Genomic DNA, 14,946 nt, shown 5'->3' with positions numbered 1-14,946 from the left:
GACAACTCACAACTACCTATAACTCCAGCTTCAAGGGAGCCAGCACCCTCCTTTAGACTCTACAGGCACCATGTGCACATACATACATATGCACATGCACAATATTTTAAAATAATAAAAACAAATCCTTTTAAATTACTAAAAGACCTTGGGATAATGTTTCCGTGTGTACAGCTTCAGACTTGTGCCCTAGAAATGAGAAAGGGTAGAGATGAAAAGGGGTTTCCCGAAGATATTTGTTGCCCTTCTTCCTTTCATTCTCCTCCTGCTGCTGGTATCATAGGAATGGGAAGAGAGCCTTGCAGTGCAAGCATGATGGCATCCATCTGTGTCAGCCCTGCCTTGCAGGTTCGCTCAGGTCATTAGACCTTCATGGGCCTTCATTGACTTTGTTCTTCCCACCCCTTCTCCATGGAGGCTAAGGATTATCCCTGATTGGTCAGTTAGATGGTTCTAGATGGTTCACTCTGGTCTGAGGATAACACTTTGTCCCAGCTTTGGTGATTTCTCCTGTGCCTTCCTGTGAGACAGTAACTGATGATTGGCGGTAAATGATGCTTTTTCTCACTGATGGGCAACAAAATATGCATTTAACTCAGTGTTGGCTAATGGGGTTGCAGTCTGTGTGATGAGTTAGCCTGTCCTGTCCCACCCATACCTGTCATTTGTCAACATTTCTTATGATTGTCTTCCTCATTCCTATGATAATTACAAAGGTGTGTGTACCCTGTCATCAGGCAGAACAGCCTAATTCTACTGGTCATTTAAGAAAGACGGAATTTAACCCTTAGTCTGCTTCTCAGCAAGAGAATTATTTTTAATCTTTAAAATCACATTGGTGTGTGCATGCGTGTGTGTGTGTGTTGAACCTGAAAAAGGAAGGGAAAGTACAAGTATGGAGATCAAAGCACAACTTGGAAGAATCAGTTCTCAGCTTCCATTGGGTCCTGGGAATTGAATGCAGGTCAGAAGGCTTGGCCTCTCATCAGCCAAGAATTTTTGTAAAATTATAAATTAGACATTATAACACACTGTTAAAGATTAAAACTGCCTGAGTTGTGATACATAAAAATTATTTACTTTTTCTTGGCTGAAAGAAAAGATAGGGTTTGTTTATTTGCTAGTCTTTAAAAAGAATAACCTAGACTACCAGTTTCTCCTTAATTTAAAACAAACCACTGAAAATGTTTAGTAATTATTGTTTTGCAGCAGTAAGTACTGGCCAACAGTTAATCCACTTGTGCTATCGTCTGTTCCTTGATGCTCAAACTCACAGCATCACTTCAGAGCTGGCTAGAGGGGCGGAAGCTCAGACCTGCTGAATCCAAAGCGGCACTGTAGCTGCTCCAGCTGCGTTTCACCCTCTGCTCTGTTCCATTACTTTCTTCCAACGACCAATATAAATCTCTCCGCTTGGTGTTTCCAGTAGGCAGTAATCAGCAAAAGCTTATTTACTCTTTATATGACTTTTTTGTTCCTAAAGCAGTAGCCCTTGGGCACTGGTAAATCATGTTATTTATCATGACAGCAGTAGTGATTTTTGTTGTCAGGAAGATAAAGGTCAGTCATCTTTCAAAACGCAGCAGAAAACACCAGGAGTTCTAATCTGCGATACTTGTGGTCTGTAACTGGTTAGATTAGAGATAGTTACATGACTCAGCTGCTGAGGCCTCGCTGATTCCCACGAGTGTTGGGAGATGATCTTGATTCTATCTTTTATAAATAGTCTAACTACACAGTGACTGTAACCATGTCACCACAGCCACTTCATGACGGAGTGTAATAACTACAAATTCAGAAGTAGAACTGACTAGTGTCATAGGAGAGGTATTTGACTTCTCTGAAGCTTGGGTTTCCCATCTGCACCAGTGAGAATAATCCACCTGCCCAGATAAGGTGAAGTGAGGATAATGAGATTAAAGGCGTAAATGTCCAGAGCCCAGATCTGAACTGTCAGCACTGCCTCTGTGAAACACTACTATATTAACTTCTTGAGAAAAAGGTCACAAGGATCTAACTGTAAAGAAGGAAAACCATCAGGGGCGTAAGGTTCAGTAGAGAAGAGGCAGTGCACGCAGGAAAAAGCCCCACATTTGTGCCTGGTGGGCTATATGCGAGCAAATGAAGACGGGGTGCCAATCACGTCCATCTTTGCAGTGGGACACCGCTTTCCAAAATGACCAGAAACCCTTGTCTTCTTTATTTGCCTAACTGCTCTTATGTCAGCAGGCTGAGAGAATGTCTTCCCCAAGGGACTAATGCGTGTTGTCTCAAGGTGCAAATAAAGCCGCAGTTTACATTAGCACATGGTGCCTCATAAGAGCAGCTACTGGGCATGTTTATTAGTGCAGCTTTACAGGCCGGGAGACTAAGGTTCACAGGGGCTGACCCTGACCCCAAAGCCAGTCTGTCTCACAGTAGAGACTGGGTCCACTCCTCTTTGAGTCTTTGCTCAAGCTCCCTATGCATGTAATATTTTGCATGCACTAGTAGAGAGCCAGATACTTAGTTTCAAGACTCAAAGTACAAGAGAGTATGGGACTAACTTGGATAACAGTAAGGATTTGTTTCTTGAGTATTATCAAAAGGGCAAACACATCTATGACAAAGGACACTGAAAGCTTGTATGTATATGCATATGGAAGGCATTGTGTACAGTGTTTGCAGAGTGCATTCTAGGTACCAAAACTGTAGATTCAGTGTGACTGAGATTAGGAGGAGGAAGGGTTACAAGTGTTTCGAGTATCATGCCTCTGTACTCTGTAAATAAGCATATAGGTGATAGTGGTGACAGGTGGCTTGTAGCAGACCATAGGCTATCATTTGTTGTGAGGCACTCGGATGGGTATCTGCCTAGAGTGGGATGTATAGATTAACATTTAAAGAGCTATTATTTACCAGGTTCTCAGTTGCCCCAAAGCTGCTATATGCTGCTACTTACTTAGTTAGGTTTTATCCATTTGCCTCTTATAGACTTTGTAGAACAAAAAGTTTGGGAGCCGGTGAGATGGCTCAGTGGTTAAGAGCACTGACTGCTCTTCCAGAGGTCCTGAGTTCAATCCCCAGCAACCACATGGTGGCTCACAACCATCTGTAATGAGATCTGATGCCCTCTTCTGTGTGTCTGAAGACAGCTACAGTGCACTCATATAAATAAATAAATCTTTTTTTTTAAAAAGTTTGTTGGGGTTGGGGATTTAGCTCAGTGGTAGAGCGCTTGCTAGGCCCTGGGCTCGATCCTCAGCTCCGGAGGGGGGCGGGGGGGGAACCCTCAGAATTAAAAAAGTTTGTTAGTAATCATCAAACAACTTATGTTCTACAATAATTAAATTCACAGTGGTTGTTCACACAAATAGATATTTCAGCAAAAAGAAAAAGGGGTGCATGGTCATAGGGGTCCCACATTATAAAAATGATTACTCAGAAGGGCAGTGCAGTTGGAGAGCAGAGATAAAAGTAACATTTATTTCCATCCCAATAGATTTCGGCTTTGGAAATTTCTTTAAAACTGGTGAACTGCTGGCAACATGGTGTGGCAGCCCCCCATATGCAGCCCCAGAAGTCTTTGAAGGGCAGCAATATGAAGGACCACAGCTGGATATATGGGTACTGCTTTGCTTTGATGGGTTACATGTATTTTTCACAGTTGGCACTCTGGCCTATCTTAGAATCGTGGTAGTATTTTCCCCATCCAATAGACTATCATTAGTCAGAGCATCTGGAAATGGACCCTTAGGAAAGAACTTCTAGAGACAGGTTTTGTCATCCAATTGTCAGCAATAATTTGAAGTAACATAGTAAGCAAAGTGATCAAATTCAGACCACTTGGTATTTATTATGCTTAATCTTATCACAGGAGGCAAGACTTTCAAACTTTGAAATATAACAGATTCAGACAGGAATCTATCAATCCATGTGATTTTTAAGAGCCTTGTGATTTTTAGGGAATCAGAGTGTTTGAAGTGCTCCCTGTGAATGACTGTATCACTTTCTTCCCTAGAGCATGGGAGTTGTTCTTTATGTCCTTGTCTGTGGAGCTCTGCCTTTTGATGGACCAACTCTCCCTATTTTGAGACAGAGAGTTTTGGAAGGAAGATTCCGGATTCCATATTTCATGTCAGAAGGTAACAGGCTGTTCCGTGTATTAGTTGTGCATTACAGAATGTGTACTGCATGAAGTCCTAGCCAGCGCCTCCTCACTGAGAGCTTGGTACCAGATAAAATGACTGAGTCAGCTTAAGTGCCATGGAGCTCTGCAGCAGCCTCCATGCAGTCGAGACAAGTTCCAGCCTTCCCCTTGTAACTGAGAACAGAAGCTACCCAGATTAAGAGCAGCAAGTCCTCCCATTCAGCTTGGGTCTATAAATGTCCCAGTGTATTTTAGACATAAAAATGCTCTATGGAGACAGGCTTACAACCATGTTACTCTATGTGTGAACTAGGTCTTCAAAATTAGGTTTTTCAATTCAAGTCAACTGGTGGAACTCTGGTGAAGTAATTGAAATGCCACGGTCCCTGCCTGTCTTGTTTAGGTCTGTCATATAGACAGCAGTTTGATTTACTCTTTAGTTGTGTCTTTAGTTTTCTTGGGAAAGCTAGGTCACATGGGCTTTGGAGACAGACGACTGCCTGGGTGGAGTCCTGAGCTCACCATTCATTGGCCATGCATCGGTACAGTGGAGTTCACAGTAGTTCCTACCTAGAGATGCCATGAGGATGATTAAATTACTCTGCACAAGGCACTTAGCATAGAGCCTGAGAGATGTGAGTGGCAGGAGGCTGGGTTGGAGGAGGGTGGTGAAGAGCTCAGCTGCAGCGTACGTAGTATAATCAGAGCAGTTCAGCGTGCGTGCTCCTTGACTACACTGAGAGAAAGCAGCAGCTCACTGGAAAGAGCACGCACTCACCGCCTAGCTGCACTGAGCACGTCTCAGCACGACCAAGGATCGCTTCATTATACTTGCTCTCAGAATGAAGCCTAATTTTTTTTTCCTTAGTGGAAATCTAAGTCTGTGACTAGATCATTTGAGAAATTCACTAGAAAGATTCTTTTGGCATACAGATAGACTTATTCTCACCTCTGTTTCTTAATTATTTCTTCAGCATCTGGATTTGACCAGTCTGTCATGCATGTGTTAATTTGCTCATTTGTCCTTCTGCTTTCCAGTGAAGGGTACAAAGATTGTTGTGCAAAATCACATGGGCCATGCAAGTGTGCTTGAAGGTGATATATGTGACTTTTTTAACATTGTATTTTCCATAGATTGTGAACACCTCATTAGAAGGATGTTGGTCCTAGATCCTTCCAAACGGCTAAGCATAGCTCAAATCAAGGAACACAAGTGGATGCTCATAGAGGTTCCTGTACAGAGGCCTATTCTCTATCCACAAGAACAGGAAAACGAGCCGTCCATTGGAGAGTTTAATGAACAGGTTTTGCGACTGATGCACAGCCTTGGGATTGATCAGCAGAAGACTATTGAGGTAAAGTGATGAGAGGTCTGCAGAGGTTTAAATGCTCTCCTGCATCCAGAGCTTGAAGCTCCATGACCACACGTTCCTAGTCTTTCAGCACCCCCATCCCCAGTGCCTGGGCTTACTGCTCAGGGTGCCCTGAGGGCTATGTCAGGTCTTTTATAGTTAGTTGCTGCTATTCAGTCTCTGAACCCCTTCCTTTATTTTATCTGCCGAAACATCCAAGAAAAGAATTTCAGAGAATTAGGAAAAGGCCAAGGTTGAAGCTTAAAAATACAAGATACAGGAGGCTGGACATAGTGGGACACACTTTTAATCCAGATCTCTCTGGGTTCAAGGACAGAGAGGTTACACAGAGTAGAAAGTTTCTTCCAAAGTGAAACATGGATTTCATATTGGCATTAGAATAGTTTATATGGACTGCATATATGGAGCAAGATTAAGGGCTGAGCCAAGAGCCCAAAGGAAGGAATGAAATTGAAACAAGCTAGTGGGGTTGAGGAGTACCAGAGAAAACAGACAAGCTGGTGTGATTGGGAAATATTAATGGTTATAGAACCAAGAAATCTATAAACCTAGACATTTCTTTTTGTCTTCTTTTCTACCTAATAGTCAGCATGCTCATAGAACAGACATATAACCTGCACAACAGCCCCACCAAAGCTAACAGCGCCTTAAGGAGACTGTTTCCTGTCACCTGTGGTAGCCATGAGCAAAACCAAACTTGCTCTCTCGAGAGCTTTGTGCATTATGCACTCAGTGACGTTTTTCCATGCTTATCCATGGAGTAGATCCTGGACAGCAGCTTTCACAGGGTCCCTCTGGCCTGTGGCTCTTTGTTCTCACTGAGAGTTTGTGGATCCATGTTGCCCCCATACAGCACCCAGTGGATTATCAGGTGGAATCAGAAGCCAAAAAAGAAGTTGTTTCTCTGTAGCACTGGCATCCCAGGAAAGCTGGCAGACTAATAATGTGAAAATTTTGGGAAGCAAGTTTATTTTCAAGGTTTCCAAAGGGTGGAGCTGCAAAAACAAGAGGAACAGATTACCTAAGAATGCAGACACACTGTCTCTGCATCTAGCGTCCAGATGTCATTCTCCAGCCCAAAATAATCAGCAGAAAGTCTGCAAAGGCTTTGCTCATTCACCAGAGCTTTCTGTGATTTGAATTTGGCTGAAGCTCTAGAGTTAGAAGTTCGGGCACAGGGAGTTGATCAACCTTACACCTAGGTCCCGCTGTGAGATGGGCCATATCACAGCGCTGGCAGTCACTGTGCTTGAGGCAATGAGGACATTTTCTCTTCATGCAGAAAAATTAATGGATCCCTAATAAAGAAATAGGACCAAACAGTTATTTAAAGATGTCACCTTTGATTAATCTAGAGACCTGAAGTGTATGTCTTTCTGTCTGAATTCTAGAAAGGTTTTTGCTCAGAGGTACACTTCGCTACTGTTTTTAAGTACCTTGGTGTCTAAAATTATGTTAATGAAAATAACACCTCTAAAATCTTAAGCCAGAATTACTGTGGAAATTTATGTGAATGGATCTCAGAGGGCTCACTTAGTCTTGTGCCCTTGAGCTGAACATCATGGCAAAGACTGTTCTTCCCTTCTTAGAAGACATGAGACAGAAAGAAAAGGTTTTGTGATTTCATTTTCAGGATTCATGATTGTACCCTCTCTTTAAAAAGGTATAGACCCTTTTGTTGGTTTTCACAATTCTCTCTTCAGTACCTGTTTTCTCTTTCAGTCTTTGCAAAACAAGAGCTATAATCACTTTGCTGCCATTTATTTCTTGTTGGTGGAACGTCTGAAATCACATAGAAGCAGTTTTCCTGTGGAGCAGAGACTTGATGGCCGCCAGCGCCGGCCTAGCACCATTGCTGAACAAACAGTTGCCAAGGTAACAACAGCCCATGTAGTCCCTAGTCTCATGTGTGTGCCTTTTTATGTTGGACACATTTTTTTATCATTTGGTACAAAAAGTTAGAATCTCATCCTCTACAGTTTTTTTCTTTAGAGTTTTATCTGCTGTCATTCACTAGATTCTCAAAATTTTTAGCATCTTTCTCCTTTTAAGGATTAACTCTATTTTCAGCTCTTTAAGAGGTATTTTATCTTTTTTTGTTGTTGTTGTTGTTGTTCTTTTTTTTTTTTTCGGAGCTGGGGACCGAACCCAGGGCCTTGCGCTTCCTAGGCAAGCGCTCTACCACTGAGCTAAATCTCCAACCCCGGTATTTTATCTTTTAATCATTTACTGATATTGAGACTTACTGGAACTGGCCTGTACTTTTAGTTCATTGGTGGAGTTTTTTACTAATTTATAGTGTCCAAGCTGCTGTTATTGGCACTCTAAGGGTTTGAATGTGTGGGACATACATCATCGTGGTTCTCAGAGTTGTTTTGTAGAAAGCAAAGTAAGGTACAGCCAGAATCATTGTCCTTCAAAGAAAGATGAGTGCTGCTGAAGAGCTGAGGGCAAGGGAGAGAGAGAGGCTCAGAGAATGACATGTAAAACAAGTCTTCGTGAAGCTGTGAAACTTCAAAGAGACACGCAGTACTGAAAACATTATGACTAGAGAGGAGACACCCAGAGATGGACACAACTGCTCACATGGACTGCTGTACGTCTTGTTCCTATTAATTCAGCCCATTTGTACTGAAGTCTACAGAAATAAAAATTTGGAGAAGTAAGTGGAAGCCATATTGTGAAAAGCTCTAAGTGCCAGGGATAACTTATAAGTGAAGAAGTGTAATGAGCTTCTGAAGACCGTGAGGTAGTTATAGTTAGTCTGTGAGGTGGAAAGGATGACTTTGTTAGGAAAGGCCAGCCAGGGGCAGGAGGTTGTTTATTGCTGTTTTGAGACAGGGATGGCCTAGAATATGCTATATAGTCTAAGCTGTCCTTGAACTCACAGACATTTACTTGCCTGTCCTTCCCAAGTACTGAGATGAAAGGCATGTGCCATTATGCTCAGCCTTGGAAGAGCAGAAATTTTTGAGAAATGCTTACAAGATTCTCATACTAAGTGAAATGCAGAATGCAGAAGATTTAATGTGGTGCTGGGAGAAATAGGAGTGAAGGCCAAGAAAGACAGACCTCATGTGAGATTGGCTCTGATTTGGAGGTGTGGCTGCACTTAATGGTTAAAAGCAGGGACACCAGAGCAAACCGCAGATTCTGTGCCTCGCTCTGTGCACTAAGTGCTGTGACAATGTGAGCGGATATCTGTGAGGCCCAAGAATAATAATACATAGCAAGTGATGAGTGTCTGTCCACAGCAGAGTTAGACATGACGTTCTCCTCACCATCCTCAAAGCCTGAGCACACCGTGGTTAGTCTGAGAGCTCTCGACCTTGTGTGTGTAGAGGCTGGGAAAGGAGAGCTTCTTCCAGTCAGGATGCTTCTGCTTCTGTAAGCAACACTTATAGATCAGTGGATTTGATGTACAGGGACGTGAAGAGGTTTTTTGCATTGGTTTCAACAGAACGCGGGAAGGGATGGGGATGAACATTCCTGATTTCTAACAGGTGAATTATATACATGTATATTTTTAATATCTTAAAAATAATGTGGTAATGCAAATATGAGGGAATACTACATCAGTGTAGCTCCAGATTTTTTGGATCAGAGTATTTCTAAGCACACGAGAATCTTCAAATTGAATAGCACTGCTTTTAAGCAAGAGTGGAAGGGAACAAAAGGCTTCCTGAGCTGTGTTGATAGCAGTGGGCTGTAGTGACTTCCTTCCTGTGTACAAGTGTGTCCATACAAAGGGTAGGAAGAGGGTGCCCTATTGTAGTAACAGGCTTTCTCAGCTAAGCTTCTTCGTTCTCATAGACATTCACTAGTGGGACGGGGGGCGGCATCAACAGCTCTTGCCCCGCATGTGCATGTGTTACTGTATAAGATGTCCCTTCCTATCCATGTGCTAAGCAAAAGCTTTGGATATCTCAATTTGTGTTTAATGTGGCTTCTTTTGCTTGCTGACTTTGTTACTGCCAAGTACACCATACATTCTTTTCATGGCACACATTGGCCAGGTCAGCATCAAACTGTGCATGCTATATTTCAAATGTGTCCACTTCTAATAGAAGGCTTCCCAGCTTACCTACTAACTCGTTCACAGTGCCTTCTGGACCCTCCAAGAAGGAGGACCCACAACTGAAGAAATGTTCCCTGCTCTGTGTTTTAGTGTGCCTTGTTAAAAAACTGATTTCTCTATTTATTTAGATATAAAAGTTTTAATAGAGCATCTTTGTTTTAATTCTCTGATTTTTTTTTTTTTTTGGTTTGTTTAAAGAGAGCATAGATCACTTGTTCCCTGACTTTGCAATAAACAAAACTGAGAAAACAGTATGATCTACTACAGAGACCACACACTATAGAATCACACAGACTTTAAGTTCTATATAGAGATGAATGATTTTGCTCACTAAGAATTTCTGAGATCCTATGTTCGTAAATATAAAAGGAAAATGGTGCCTCCTTCATAAGATGGCTACCAAGGGCTGGAGAGGTGGCTCAGCAGTTCAGAGCACTGACTGCTCTTCCAGAGGTCCTGAGTTCAATTCCCAGCACCTGGTGACTCACCATCATCCCAATGTCCTCTTCTGGTATGTCTGAAGACAGCTACAATGTACTCATATAAAAAATAAAATAAAATAAATAAATCTTTACTCCCCTCCCCCCAAAAAAGATTGCTGCCAAAATAAAACCAGTCAACCTATCGGGGACAGTTGAGTTCAGCAAAGTACAGCTCCCATCTGCAAGGGCTGTACAGCTCCTGAGGCCCCTGAAGTAGCCAGGAGCCAACCCTTGCTCATAGGCAATTGTAGTTTAGTGATGGAGTACCCTTATTATTTTGTAGACAACAATGAGCTGCTCAGTGTAGGTAGGTGGCCAGTACTTTCATTCACTGTGAATCATGCCAGAAATGTCAGACAACCATGTAGGAAAAGAAAACTCTTACCTTTTTCTCATCAACTCTAAAGTTTTTACAACACTCCTACTTCAAGTTTATATCAGCTCTAAGCAGATGACAATGAAACAGTCGTCTCCTTTAACTGCTGAGTAGGTTGTTCCACAATCATAGGACAAAGCTTACTTTTCAGTTGTTTGAGTTGTAGCAAAATACCAGATGAGCATTTACTTTCTCAGTGGTTCTTGAGGCTCAAGGCACATGATCTGGTGCTCTCAGTGAGTTTCTACCACAAGCTCTTTTCTAAGCTAACAGATGGCTACCTCCTGCTGTGCCCTCTAAGCACATGGATTAGGAGGAAGCCCTGAGTGTCTTACATCATTTGTGAGAATACCAGCCTGCCAATGTAACAGAGGCCTGTAACAGAGGCCTGTAACAGAGGCCTGTAACAGAGGCCTGTAACAGAGGCCTGTAACAGAGGCCTGTAACAGAGGCCAGGAAGGGTAACAGGAACAACAAACACTCTCTTACTACCTTTGTAATTTGTGATTGATGTCCTTCCTGATTAAAAAGGACAGTTTTTACCCAGTGCTGAAGATTGATCCTGGGCTTTGTAGGTCCTTGTTAACTACTCAACCATGCCACATCTCAGCTTCTGAAAGACAGTCAGCTCACACAGACTGGTAAAACATATCATTCTGTTGCCTAGGAAGTATCACACCAAAACATTATTCTTCAATCCAAGTTCATGGTCAATTTCTGCAGTCCAAGTCAAATGTAAAATGTGTGGAAGGGACAGGTACAACAGTGTGCCTAGAATCCTAGCATTGTGGAGCCTGAGGCAGGTGGATTAAAATATCAGTGCCAGCTAGAATGCCAAAATAAGACCTTATCTCCAGAAGGAAGGAAGGGAGGGAGGGAGGGAGGAAGGAAGGAAGGAAGGGAGGGAGGGAGGGAGGGAGGAAGGAAGGGAGGGAGGGAGGGAGGAAGGGAGGAAGGAAGGAAGGGAGGAAGGAAGGAAGGGAGGAAGGAAGGAAGGGAGGAAGGAAGGAAGGGAGGAAGGAAGGAAGGGAGGAAGGAAGGAAGGGAGGGAAGAAGGGTGGATTGTCAAGAAAAATGTGATGTGCTTAATCTGATACAGCTCAGTTCACCCTAAAGAACTTTAGGGAAACAGGATAGAAATAGAACAGCCTTGTGATCAGATGAGATGTGGCAATAGCTTCAGGTAAGGCCCACCCCGCTCTCAGACGGAAGGAACAGGTTAAGAAATTGGGGAACTAAAAGTCAAACTTTTATTTTACCCTTTAATTGAAAGCTGGTGATAGAGTGGGAATGTACCAAATGGACATTTATTAGGAAATGAAAGTGTGCTGTGTGGTAGCCAGAGAGATTCCCAAGACATACAACAAAGCAAAAACGATGGGCAAGAAGCTGATGCCCGCCCATCATGCTCAGAGAGTGCACAGCACGGTGTTTGCCATCCACTGGCCACTGACGGCTTGCTGCTGTTTTATTCTTTCCTTCATGCGGTATATCTGATATTAGTATCACAATGTATCCTATACAATGTGTAATTTAAGTATACTCAAAACTTCATACCCTCTCCTTAAAAATTATCAGTTTAGCTGAACATGATGGTGTATGTCTTCAACAATTGAGAGGTAGCCAGTATTGGCTTCCTGTGAATTCCAGTCAGTTTCAACTTTTGGTTCTCTATGAGTTCCAGGCTAGCCTGGACTACACAGTGAGTTCCAAGGCTGCATGGAGAAAACCTGTTGTCAAAAACAAAAACAAACAGCAAAAATCGACTTGAAATTCCTGCTGGAAGCCGTGAAACACTGGCCGACTCCAAAACTGCGTTTGTCTTCCTGTCTACTTGTTTTGTCCTTGGGGTCACTTGAGGTCTGGGAGGAGGAGAGTTTATGATGCTGAGGGTTCCACATGTTACCTTTGAGCCTTTAACTTCACTGTGAAGTGGGTATTACACCCACTTTTATGAGTAAAGAAAAGATTCAGAGAAAGTTAGATTGCCTGATTTAAGTTGTCATGGAAATAATAAGTGATAGATCCACAAATCAAACCCATGCCTTGAAAAAGAAATTACAATCTTATATGGTTTTGTTCCTTTGTTTGTCTGAATTTAGCAGTCACCATCCTGTATCTTCTGTCATAACAGTAACAGGGAAAGTCAAGGCCATGTTTCTTCCTGTGGGAGTCTAGTATGATGATTTCCCTCTTGGATGTTTCACAGTGTCTATTATGTTCAAAGCATATCTAAGGAATTATTCTGCCAGTTTTAAGTCTGTGGCTAGGAGAGTTGTTAATCCTTGTTTACTTAAAGCACTAGCCAAGGAGACCGAAGAGTGGAATGAACCACTCACAGGAAGCCAAAGTGTGGCGGCATATACCTGATACCCCATCACTTACGAGGAGAGACGAGCAATAGGCCCAGAGTCTATAAGAAAGGCAGACAGAAACAGACCTGAGCTCTGCGAAGCAGGCTAGTCTCGGGAGTGGAACTCTGCAACAATAGGCATTTCTCCTGTTGCTGTAGCAGGCTGTACTCAGACTGCATCTTCTCAAAAGAAGGGGACCTTCCTGTCACCCTGGGTAGCCACTTCTTTCTTCTTCCTCTTCTCATGGGGAGGGGAAGTAGGGAAGAAAATAAATTCATAACTAATATTGTACAGCTGTGGGGCTTGTGTATATCTGTGCCTCCTTGTTGCGCTCCTATAGCCACTTTTTTTAATCTTTCCAGGTAGCATATTTAAAAAAGGAAAAAAATGGGCTGGGGATTTAGCTCAGTGGTAGAGCGCTTAAGGCCCTGGGTTCGGTCCCCAGCTCTGAAAAAAAGAAAAAGGAAAAAATATAGATTATTGAATTGAGACAAAGGCCATTCATTCTTTGATTCCTTACTAAGGCTATCTTGTTGCCTGTGTGAAAGATTATTGTTATGAGACAGGAACCGAATTCTGTATAATTTATTTGAGAGTATCTGATTAGTGAGACTTCAAATTCAATGTTTACCACATATGTGTGCACGCACACACATATGCACGCAATCAAGTCTTTTCTGGAGTTCCAGCAGATAACTCTTTTGTTCTAAGAGCAGTGAGCATATTTGCTCCCACACTGTCTGTTCTGTTCTTACCATATCTTCAGGCACAAACCGTGGGGCTACCAGTGACCTTGCATCCACCGAACCTGAGGCTGATGCGGTCTACCCTCCTCCCGCAGGCATCCAATGTGGAGGCCTTTTCATTTCCAGCATCCAGCTGTCCAGCAGAAGCTGCCTTTATGGAGGAAGAGTGTGTTGACACGCCAAAGGTACCGGTGGCGCTTGCGATGCTGCAGGGCGGCTGGAGACCTCAGTGTGAGGCAGTGGTGTGGTGTGGTTTTGTTGAATGTTGCTTTGGTGAAGAGCATCAAAACGTTCACAGATGCGCTCTCATCATTTAAGTAACAGCTCCAGGCCACAGAAGCCCTCCACCTCTTCCTTCCCTAACCAGTCCCTCTTCTCTCCCAAGTTTTAAGGTTCTTCATAAATGCTTGGGTGCATGAGCAGGTCAGGAGGTAGGGCTGACTCTTCACAGATTCTGATTTTACAAGTAAAGTGTTACCTAGTGTGCTGGGTTACACTCTGTTGTTGTGTCCTTTCTGCACAGCAAACCGTGAATACAAAGTGCAAGATCTCTTTTTGACTGAATAAACATCTTTTGCATCCAGCCTGGGCATGCTTGAAGGGTTTAGTTTGTATTCAGTGTATTGCATAAAGTGGACTCTTAGAAAATGGAAGGTGACCGCTTCTTTCATGCAATGGATTCTTTCTGACTTGTAAGTGGTACACACTCAGTTCCAAGTGCTATAGAGATGATCATATTAATAGGAACAATGTCCTAAAAGAATGTAGGGTGTGTTCAGACTGCTTCACCAAGCTGTGTGAATTCAGGCAGGGTGAATTTCATTTTCTCTCTATAAAACTACATTCTATATATGTATTTTGGGAGACCGTTATGACAATTAAGTAACATAATCTGTCTGGTTTAGGGTAGATTTTAAATAGTCAACAAATACTGTCTTCCCATATTTGAGTCTATTTAGATAACAAAAACAAGAATCAGACATAAACTTGCCTAATACCCTACTAGACTGTGATCTAACAAAAATTGTATAGAACTAAAACAGCATACCAATTACTGAATAAACTGATGAGTATCACATGATGAGATGTAAGTCAAGTGAGCCTAGAGAGAGGCAGGGGAATTGATTTTATACTTGATCAGGAAAATTTGAGGGTAACTATCAGAACTAGAGTTGCAAAGTAGAATGTTATTCATATGGCTGGAAACTAGGGTGGGGTATCGTCAGTGAAGGGAAGGATTGCTGTAGGGAAAAGGAAAGGCCATGGGGAGGAAAACTGTAGAAGTTAAAATGTGTGTGTTCGCTTGTTCACTTGAACAGCGAGCAAGCAATTTAGTTCTCTGGGCAGCGTTGCAGGTGTGGAACATGGTGAATTATCGGGTGGGAAACTGATAGAGTAGTCAGACACG

General features: G+C 42.6%; 1 protein-coding gene across 18 annotated transcripts in view; it reads left to right on the top strand.

Moving 5' to 3' along the window:
* The window catches only part of Sik2 (salt-inducible kinase 2), a 99,819-nt gene that overhangs the window by 69,668 nt on the left and 15,205 nt on the right, over positions 1-14,946 (top strand). For 8 of the 18 annotated variants that reach the window (XR_015626619.1, XR_015626622.1, XR_015626623.1 and 5 more), the window contains 5 exon segments: positions 3,482-3,606; positions 4,001-4,124; positions 5,264-5,484; positions 7,225-7,377; positions 13,559-13,723. Coding sequence is in view for 12 of the 18 variants with exons in the window: in XM_087561923.1 (XP_087418049.1) it covers positions 3,482-3,606; positions 4,001-4,124; positions 5,264-5,484; positions 7,225-7,377; positions 13,559-13,723 (788 nt within the window). In the remaining 6 variants the exon portion in view is untranslated. 18 annotated transcript variants of the gene reach the window in all.

The sequence above is a fragment of the Rattus norvegicus genome, chromosome 8, assembly GCF_021556685.1.
Source record: "Rattus norvegicus strain SHRSP/BbbUtx chromosome 8, alternate assembly SHRSP_T2T, whole genome shotgun sequence".
Lineage (NCBI taxonomy): Eukaryota > Metazoa > Chordata > Mammalia > Rodentia > Muridae > Rattus > Rattus norvegicus.
The sequence above is the reverse complement of the archived record's forward strand: the minus strand, read 5'-3'. Positions and strand labels throughout refer to the sequence as shown.